At 44.3% G+C, this 10,128-nt stretch overlaps 1 protein-coding gene across 1 annotated transcript; it reads right to left on the reverse strand.

The window, feature by feature from the left end:
• Nucleotides 1–6,159: 6,159 nt before the first annotated feature.
• LOC128123084 (olfactory receptor 2M3-like) lies at nt 6,160–7,098 on the reverse strand. The gene has a single exon (XM_052759054.1). The coding sequence runs from the start codon at nt 7,096–7,098 to the stop codon at nt 6,160–6,162; it is 939 nt and encodes a 312-aa protein (XP_052615014.1).
• Between the last annotated feature and the right edge of the window lie 3,030 nt (nt 7,099–10,128).

The raw sequence follows: 10,128 nt of genomic DNA on the forward strand, positions 1-10,128 counted from the left end.
GGAAAGATGTATCCGCTAGTTTGTATATATATTTCTGTATGTTTTGTGTAATTTTGTATATTCTGTAAAAGTCTAGAAGTAATGACATTTTCATAACCTATGGCTAAGATCTGAGTTTTAAACATCATTTCCTATAAAAACGAGAAGGGAGAAATGGTTGATTCCAGGACTGGGGTTTAGAAAGCTCAAAACTTGGACCCATTTTGTCCTGTACAATAAAAGTCAGTCTTCAGAAACTGATATGGAACAGGGTAGTTCAGATCTGCTGGGCAAAATGGGGACTGTGATTAGGAACTGCGGAGTGCATACTTTAAAACCAGAGTAAATATTAAGAGTTCTCACCATAAAAAAAAGTAGGTGAGATAATTTATATGTCAATTGGTTTGGTTTAGCCATTTCAGAATGCACACATTTTTCGAAACATGCTGTCCACCACAAATATACACAATTTTTGCTTGTTGATTAAAATAAGTAAATAAACCTAATTTTTTTTTTAAAGCAAACCAACATAGGTACAGTTTGTAGTGACTTCCCTGGCCATCTGTGCGGCAATAGAAACATGGAAATCAATAAGGGCAGTGATGAGGCTGGGGTGGAGGTCAGGGGTAGAGTGCTTGCCTAACCTGAGGGATCTCACACATCTTCAACTTCACCGACACTTTCTCTGGGGCGGTGTATTAGTTCCCCAGCACAGCAGGGGAAGGGTTAGGATGGCAAGGATGCAGTATTACTCCAAAATGTACATACTAGTAACAATATACAGACTGAACAAGCTATATTTAGGAATATGTGTGTATATACATATATGCATGTAGTAACAATTAATTTTAAAAGGCCATGAATTTGAAAGAGAGTAACAAGTTATGATATGTGGGAGGACTTGGCGGGGTGGGGGGGGAGGGAAAAATGATGTAATTTTATTATAATCTCAAAAATTAAACAATAAAATAATGTAACATTAGGTACTAACTAAAATCCAAATGCATAAGTCTATGCCAGCACTTTAATTTTTTTTCTTTTTCTGTTTTTTTTTTTTTTTTTTGAAGGGGAAACTTAAAAAAAAAGTCAAATGAAACCTATCTAAAAGACAATGGGGAGGGTGGAATGAAAAAGTTACTGGCTTTATTTACATCATGGAAATAAGTGGCTTAGACAAAAAGGAGTAATGGATGCTAAACTCACTGGGCAAAGTCTATTGGAAAGCTGTGGGTCTGCCGGAGTCCAGCTCTGACCTGTTCCCACCTCTCGAAGGGTTCTTGGGTGGAGGAGAGAGGAATGAAGAAATGATGGATAAAAAGATAGAAAGAGACGATAAAAAAGACAGAGACACAGGATATGTGGGGCTGGGGGGGGGGTGGTTCACCCAGAACTTTATTCAAAAGGGCTTTTTTATAATATGCCAAGGGGAGAGACAGAAGACCTCCCCCTTGCAAGATCAAAGCACATCGTACAGCCTAGTGTAGACCCTTCCAAACACCTGGTAACCACACCCGAGGTCAAATCATCCCATTATGCAGCCCTGCTGGGTAAAGCAAGCCAAGATTCTCTGACCCTGAGTAAGGTCTCACTGGATAGCCCCTGTGGGCTCCCACCAAAAGCAAGATGTTTCCACAGTCTTTAGTAGAAATCTAACATACTTCTTAAAAGTAGGGGGAAGGACTTTAGAGCTCTTTCCTCAGCTCATTAGCATCCTTCCATTCTTGGGAGTGCCTTTTCTTTTCTTAACAGCCGTCTCTATTTGTACTCCATGCCTAGCTTAAAAGGCATACCTTTTCCCCCTTCTCCTTGTGGCTGTCAGGATTTTCATCTCGTCTGTACTAGTTTGCATTAACCTCTAATAAACCTATCCTTGAGCTTCTTTTAGGGAAAAAAAGGGCAGGGGGAGAGTACTTCTGCATTGATAATCTGCAAGATGAACTGAGTGGTAACATTTACATTTTCAAGGATGAGACAAGACATTAGGTCAAAGGGAAATGAGTAGGAGCCCAAAATATTTTTTTAAAAAACTTAAGTGAATATTTTATGAGTGAAACATTAGTGCTGTAGAGTGATGTAGGAAAATATTGCTCTTCACAAACATGTCCTGAGACAGGAACTCTCATAGATTGATTCCCATTGGAATAGGGGTGTCTGCAGCCTAGCTTAGGGGTTCAGCAGCCCACTTGAGGGGTTCAGCTGTGTGAGTGACTACCACTTGATTAACAAAGGCTTCCTCCTTGGGCAGGACATGTCGCTCAGTGGTAGAGTGCCTGTCTAGCATGCAGGAGGCTCTGGGTTTGATGCCCAGCATCACATTAAAAAACAACCAGCCGCCGGGCGGTGGTGGTGCACGCCTTTAATCCCAGCACTCGGGAGGCAGAGCCAGGCGGATCTCTGTGAGTTCGAGGCCAGCCTGGGCTACCAAGTGAGTTCCAGGAAAGGCGCAAAGCTACACAGAGAAACCCTGTGTCGAAAAAAAAAAAAAAAAAAAAAAAACAACCAGCCAGGTGGTGGTGCACACTTTTAATCCCAGCACTTGGGAGGCAGAGGCTGAGGATCTCTGAGTTCAAGGCCAACCTGGTCTATAGAGTGAGTTCCAGGACAGCCAGGGCTACACAGAGAAACCCTGCCTTGAAAAACAAAACAACAACAAAAATACAGAACTCCCTATTCAATCATAAGCATTCCAAACTAATGCTACTCTATCTTGATTCCCACACCCCTACCCCACCCCAACAATAATTTAAACTTTAAAATGTATTCAGAACCTGTTCACTTCTGGTCACTTTCCTTTCTACTCAGATCCAAATTCCATAACCTCTCACCCAGATCAGTGCAGAAACTTCCCTATGTGCCCTGCACAGCAGCCTGGATCTACTAAACAGATCAGCTGGGCATGCTGGTACACACCTGTACATGTACACCCCAGCACATGGGCAGATAATGACATTAGGACCAGCCTAGGTAGGTTATATAGTGGGTCCCTAGCTCCCAAACACAAACAACAAACAAATCCAGGGCAAACCCTGTCTCTCTTCTTGTTCAGAGCTCTATCTCCTCACATGCCTGACTAGATCCTATGTGAGGTGGCCTGGTTCTCTCTAGCCAGCAAGATCTCATTCTCTCCGTCTCTCCACTCTAGAATTCATTTTCAGCTGCCTCTTTAGCTGGAACACTTTGAATCTTGGCCCAGACTCTAAACTCCCTAAGGACTGGACCATGTTTCCTTCTTCACGGGTATCTCCACATGCTACCTGACATACTGTGAAGTCCCAGGGAACTCGTGGCATTCTCTTGTGTGCTGGAACAATTAATTAGACATTTTCTTTTGGTCCAATGTGTTTAAAGGAGGTCTTTATTGAAAATGTAGATCAAAAAGGTTTTCTCTTGACCTGGGTATGGTGGTACATACCTGTAATCTCAGCAATTAGGGGTGGAGGTGCTGAGGCATGAGAAGTAGGATGATCATAAATAAGTTCAAGGCTAGACCAGGCTGAAAAGTGAGATGAGACACCATCTCAGAGACAAAATGCCCAAAGTGCACTTCCTAAGGCCCTCCTGAATATCTGTATTCAAAGATACTCTGTCTTTTCAAAAGTCAATTTCTGTGCCTGTGTCTGGTAGTCCATAGGTCCATGCCTATAATCCCAGCACATAGGTGAGACAGAAAGACCAGGTGATTGTTGGCTGTATAGAGGGTCTAAGGCTAGCCAGGGCAGTACCAGGCACCATCTCAAACAAAGCAAGATGATACAAAGCACCTTCCACAAAAAACCAAAAACAAACAAACAAAACTAGAGAGAAACACCCATTCCTGTCTGCAGCAATCTCATCATTTCCATTGCACCTTTGGTTTCAATGATAAACATTCTGGGAGCTGGTGGTTAACTTAGTGGTAGAATATGTGTCTAACATAGGGTTTAATCCCTGGCACCACCCCCCAAAATCAATCTGCCTGTGCACTCTCTTGATTGTACCTCTCACAGCTTAAACTCTGGCTGTGAGAGATTGCCACATTCTGTGGCAATAGTTTGCAAATGTGCATATAAGCCAAACAGCACTTCATACACTGGTAACATATACCATGTTTACTTGTTAATTGTGTCCCTAGAAAGTGAAAACCAAACCAGTAATCAATACTATGCAACTTTCTTAACATTTCTATACTTTGATTCCATTCTGAAGGTGCCAAGCCCCAGCTAGAATTACAGCTCAGTGGTAGAGCTCTTGCCTACTGTGTGGAAAGCATAGGCCCAGTTTCCAAAACAACAAAAATAAATATTGAAAGAACAAAGACAGGTGGGTGTCTGTAGTCTTGCAACAGGGACCACCCCCAAGGTGATGAAGTAAACTGTGAGCTCTTAACATGTTACACATTAAAAACATGGTCTATGTTCTCCTCTGCCTCCATCCTGTACTTGCTCCATGGCTTTGCTGTAAAACATTGGATTAGTCCGGAAAGCCAGAATGTTTACAGAGCAACCGGACAATAAACACATCATTAGCTGCCCACTAGCTTCAGTACAGATAACACTTGTCACATGTGAATTACGATAATCATTGCCAAGTTTGCTAAAAACACTGATTCTTCACTTGAACATGTAGATATTGATAAGATGGCTCAGTTGGGATTCAAGACTTGGCATCTCTGTCTGTATAGCATGTCTATATCCTTTGCTGCTTCAGAGCTTTTGAGCAGACTCTGCTCAACTCTTCGTGTAGCTATGCTGACCATTTGAGAATTATGTCCAGGACTGAAATACATGGTTAAGTTGGCCCAGTGCCCATTGGAGCTGGCTTGGGTTTCTTCCACCTCGACCTTATGCTTTCTTGTCAACATAAACATTGTAAGTCGTCCAGCCCTGTCATAAAGCTGGGATGTTTACACAAGACAGTGGCACCAATTGACATTCAGCAGTTCCTGAGGAAAGTCCAGCCCACCAAGTACAAGGTCACAAAGCTTGCACGCAAGACGACAAACTTTTGAGAACATGGCCCTGACCAGTGGACAATTAACACACTTCAGCTTATGCCCCCCAAAGTTAATAAAAGCCCGTTGCTCCCTTTTGTCCAGGGAGGAGCAGCCTTCTCTGGACTAAGGCTCAGAGCTCCCTCTTTAGCTGTAGTTGAAGTCAGCCAGTCACATTGCGACACAGTTTGCCTGTCTTGTTTGTAACGTATGACTTGGTGTCATTTCTATTGTCACGTTACAAGGTCCTACTGTCCAGTGTCAGTCCCAATGACTTCAAAGGACACTTGAGCCCTGGTCAGCCTAGGCAACACACTGAAACTTCATCTTTTAATAGAAAAAAATTAAGTATGATTGTGGAAAGATACAAAACTATATTTCCTAATGTAATGAACACATAAAAATGGAGTTTCACAGAAAGTAATTAGTTATTAGTGAATGCCAATAAACTTTGGGTGTAATTTTGTCAACAACCGTGGTTGTACAGATGAAGAATGTAAAGTCCACAGAGAAGTGACCTTGCCCTAAGTTTCTCAATTCTTACATAACCAAGCTTTGTGTACCACATTTTGATATGCAGATGAGTTTCAAATAGGTTTCCAGTCTTGGTTCATTGTGGTTTCTTTCTTTGTGTGTGTGTGTGTGTGTGTGTGTGTGTGTGTGTGTGTGTGTGTGTGTGTGTTTAACAGGGCCAGCTCATGACTTGGGCTTGGAACTCAATTTGTAGCTAAGGATGACCTTGAATTTCTGGTCCTCCTGCCTCTACCTCGAAAGAGAAAGGATTATAAGACATGGGCTAACATGTCTGGTTCCTGTGCTGGGAAAGGAGTCAAGCGCGTTGTTCATGCTAACAACTGAGCTACAACCCAGCTTAATATGTAGTCTAGAGGAAAGACTGTGCCTGCCAACCTCCAGAGGACACAAACATCTGATGGTTCTTAAATTTACCATGGGCTTTGAATCCTCAAAACAGTGGTTCTTAGAGGAGGAAAGGATCATGTGACTCTAACAAGAGCCATCTACTACTCAAGCATCATCCTGCCAGGTGTCCTACCTGTTTGCAGATTACTCTCAGCTCACAGCCTAATCCTACCCAGCCAGAGAGTTCCAAGAAAGGTATAGAGGAAATATGGAAATAACAGGGAAGCCTGGACAGAGGAAGGAACAGATAAGACAAGAAACTAGAGTAAGTTGTATGGGGGTAGGGTTATCTACATGCCCCACCTCCCCAGCACCTTCCTCAGAGCACTGGTTACCTCCCTGTTCCTCAGGCTGTAAATGAGTGGGTTGAACATTGGAGTGAGGATAGTGTAGAAGATGGAGGTGGCTCTATCTCCCATTGGTGTCCTAGATGAGGCCCGCTGCATGTAGCTAAATATGGCTCCCCCATAGTAGAGGCCCACTACAGCCAGGTGGGAAGAGCAAGTGGTGAGGGCCTTCTGTTTCCCCTCAGTAGAGGGCATTCTAATCACAGTTGTGAGGACTCGAGCATAAGAAGCCACAATGACCCCAAGAGGCAGCAGTAACATCACCACACAGCATGCGTAGATGAGGTCCTCAAACAGTGAGGTGTCAGCACAGGAGAGTCGCAACAGGGCCGGAACCTCACAGAAGAAGTGGTCCACCTTTAGAGATCCACAGTAGGGGAAGCTGAAGACCATCCCCACGTCAATCACACTGTCTGCCATCCCACCCATCCAGGATGCCATGGCCAGGAAAGAGCAAACCTTCCAGTTCATGAGCACAGGGTACCTCAGTGGGTAGCAGACTGCCATGTACCTGTCATACGCCATGACAGCCAAGAGGAAGCACTCAGCTCCTCCTACCATGACCACGAGGAAGATCTGAGATGCACAGCCTGCCAGGGAGATGAACTTCCTGCCTGAGAGAAAGTTGGCTGCCATCTTGGGTACCACTGTGCATGTCATTGTCAAGTCCATGATGGAGAGCTGGCTGAGGAAGAAGTACATGGGGGTGTGCAAGCGTCTATCAGCCTGGATGAGTGTCAGGAGGAGGATGTTGCCAACAACAGCGGCCCCGAAGGCCAGAAGAACCAGGGAAAAGAAGAAGGAGTCATAAGGCGAGTGGCTGAACAGGCCTGCAAGGATGAAGCTGGATAGGGAGGAATGGTTCCAGAGCTCCTCCGCCATGACCCTGAGAAACAAACAAGCAAAAAAACCCTGTGTATTGGACATCTCAGTAGCATAAGACAAAACATAACGTTTTCCTCCCAAAAGGCAAAGACTGGCCCTTTGCCACTGCCCTACCCTTTCCTCCAGCAATAAAAACCCATTTTCTCTCAGTTGCTTTCAGGTGTATCAAGCATGAATTGACTGTTATTTCTCTTGAGAGAGGAGGAAATAAGGACACAGGCAGGGGGACCAGAGAGCACAAGGAGTGATAAGTGATAACTAAATGGCAGGTGGGAAGGAACAGCTTTAGGGAAAAGGGGCTGTAGGTTTAAAAGACAGGAAAGTGAAGTATTGGATGACTCAAGAGACAGAAGGAGAAAGAAGTTTGGGTGGAATGGGTGAAGGCAATACAATTAAAAACCAAAAGGTTGAATTCTCCTTGTTAAGATAAGGGAAGAGGGCCGGCGACGTGGCTCAGCAGGTAGAAGCATTTGCTATGTCAGACTAATGACTTGAGTGAGTCCGAGAAGCCATGCAAAGGTCACAGGAGAGAAATGACTCCGTAAAGCTGTCCTCTGACCTCCAGACACATGGCATGTCACATGACCTCCATATATACATTATACACAAACATGTTCATTAATTTAAAAGGGGGAGACGCCTCTCCACTCCTTAGCTTGGAGCTCCTACCTTAGAAAACTAGGTAGGTTCTTTCTCTGTGAGATGTACGTCTTTTAACAGCTTTGTGGTTGGCAGGTGTGGTGGTACACACCTTTAATCCCGGCACTCAGGAGGCAGAGGCAGGCGGATTTCTGTGAGTTCGAGGCCAGAGTGCTCTACATAGTGAGTTCCAGGCCAGCCAGAGCTACATAGTGAGACCCTGTTTCAAAAAGAAAGAAAGAAAAAAAGGAGGTTGGGGTTGTAGGTCAGTGGTAGAGCCCTTGGCCAGTATGTTTGAGGCCCTGAGTTGAGTGTGTTCCTTGAGAAAGATGGACAGGGGAGGGGGAGGAAGGAGAAAGAGGAAAAGAAGGAAAGAAGAAGGAGAGGCTGTGCCCTTATCTCAGTCTTTAGGGTAGAGTGGGAACCTGATTGGAGCCTGGCACTTCCTTCAGAAACACAAAATTGCATCCTTTCAGGAAGATGTAAGAAGTTCAATTTTCCTTTACATGAAGGTAAATATCTAGCAGATTGTCACTTCAATCAGCAAGCACATTTAGGATAAACTGTGTGTGACCATGGTACAGTCGAGTCCTCTTCTTTGAGGACTTGTCCATTTACCTGAAAGAAGATGCACATACCTGTGCAGGGAGTGAGTGACATCCTGTGTAAATGTGTGTTGTTGACATGGGCACGGCCACATTGAGGACCCCAGTGTCTTAGACTCATGGAAACTAGCAAAGTCTTCCCAGGGCTAGACTCAGGGAAATGGCAAAGCCTTCCCTCCGAGTCCAAGTGTGAACATTGACAGTGTGTACAGGACATATCCACCATAGCTTTCTGAGCCTTGGATGTTCACAGTCTGAAGGCTGCTCCCCTGCAGAGACTGCACCTACCAAGATAGGTAAACTTGCCTCTTCGTTAGGCTGTATAACAGTCCCGCCTGCTTGTTTATCTGTATCTCTCAGCCCCACCTCCTTGTTCAGCTTATGCAGTAACCTTGCTTCACTATCCAACTGTATAAGATCCCAGGGTGCCGAAACTCTTCCATCAGAGAACCTAGTCTACCCAATCTTAGCTTTTCTGTGTCTGTCTTTTCTTTATTCCCCTGCTGCCCCAGCCAGGTTCATCCACGGAGCTGTGTAAGGATGTGACATACCTGGTTACAAGGGCTTATGCATACAAAAACTTGAGTTTCCCTTTTTTCTGTTCATAGCACATTCCCGTGGGGTTGAAGGAATCACATCTGGCTTAAGATTTATTCAGTAATAAAAAGTGTGTCTTTCTCGTCTATCTTTGTTGAGAGGTCTTCCTTCCTTCCTTCCTTCCTTCCTTCCTTTCTTTCCTTCTTTCTTTCATTCTCTGGGTAGGGATAGATTTTGTTTTTTTCCTTAAAAGAGGCAGGTGCTGGCCAGGCGGTGGTGGTGCACGTCTTTAATCCCAGCACTCGGGAGGCAGAGCCAGGCGGATCTCTGTGAGTTCGAGGCCAGCCTGGCCTACCAAGTGAGTTCCAGGAAAGGCGCAAAGCTACACAGAGAAACCCTGTCTCGAAAAATAAGAAAAAAAAGAAAAATAAGAAAAAAAAGAGGCAGGTGCTGAACAAAGATGAATGTCAATGTCAAAGGCATCACGGGAGCCTCACAACCTCAGATATGCTTCTTTGGATAACCCAACCTCTATCTTATCTCAATACTTGGACTTTAGGAAACTTGAGAGCAGGTACTGGGGACATGCCTGTGTGTGTTGTGGTCAAATATAATTTGCCTTATTTGGTGCTTAACCTAAGTGGACTAGATGGTTTAGAATCAGTGACTCTTCTGTCACATTCACCCCATTTACAAAGGAAGAATTGGGCCAATACTCACTTCCTAAGTGGTGGGTGAGGAGGTGTGCATTACTGGTTCTATCGATACATTCTATCAGCATCTGTCAGAATTTGGAACACTCCCTGAGACGAGAGTCATTGGGCACAAAGCTGCGTGCAGAGGAGAAAACAGGTTTTCTTATCTAGTGCACAGCATGGTGACCATAGTTCAAAGTATTATTTCACACTTCACAGCAGCTAAGAGTGACAATGCTTACACGTTCTCACCACAAAGAAATAAGGATGTGAGGTAATGCGTATGCTCATTAGCTTGATTTGAGCATCCTGTAATGTGTACACATACAGCATTGTCTTATACCCCGAAGAATATGTAAAAACATTATTTGTCAACTAAAACTACCCAGATGTGGTAGCACGTGTCTAAAGGATCACTAGTTTGAGACCTATCTGGACTAAAGAGCAAGACACTCTGGATATATACATAGACACAGAGAGGGAGGGGGCGGGGAGTAAGGGAGAGAGAGAGAGAATCCTTAACATAACCTCAAAGGTATCAAAGCAAGACA

Source organism: Peromyscus californicus, unplaced genomic scaffold (assembly GCF_007827085.1).
Source record: "Peromyscus californicus insignis strain IS unplaced genomic scaffold, ASM782708v3 Scaffold_3__1_contigs__length_106647218, whole genome shotgun sequence".
NCBI lineage: Eukaryota > Metazoa > Chordata > Mammalia > Rodentia > Cricetidae > Peromyscus > Peromyscus californicus.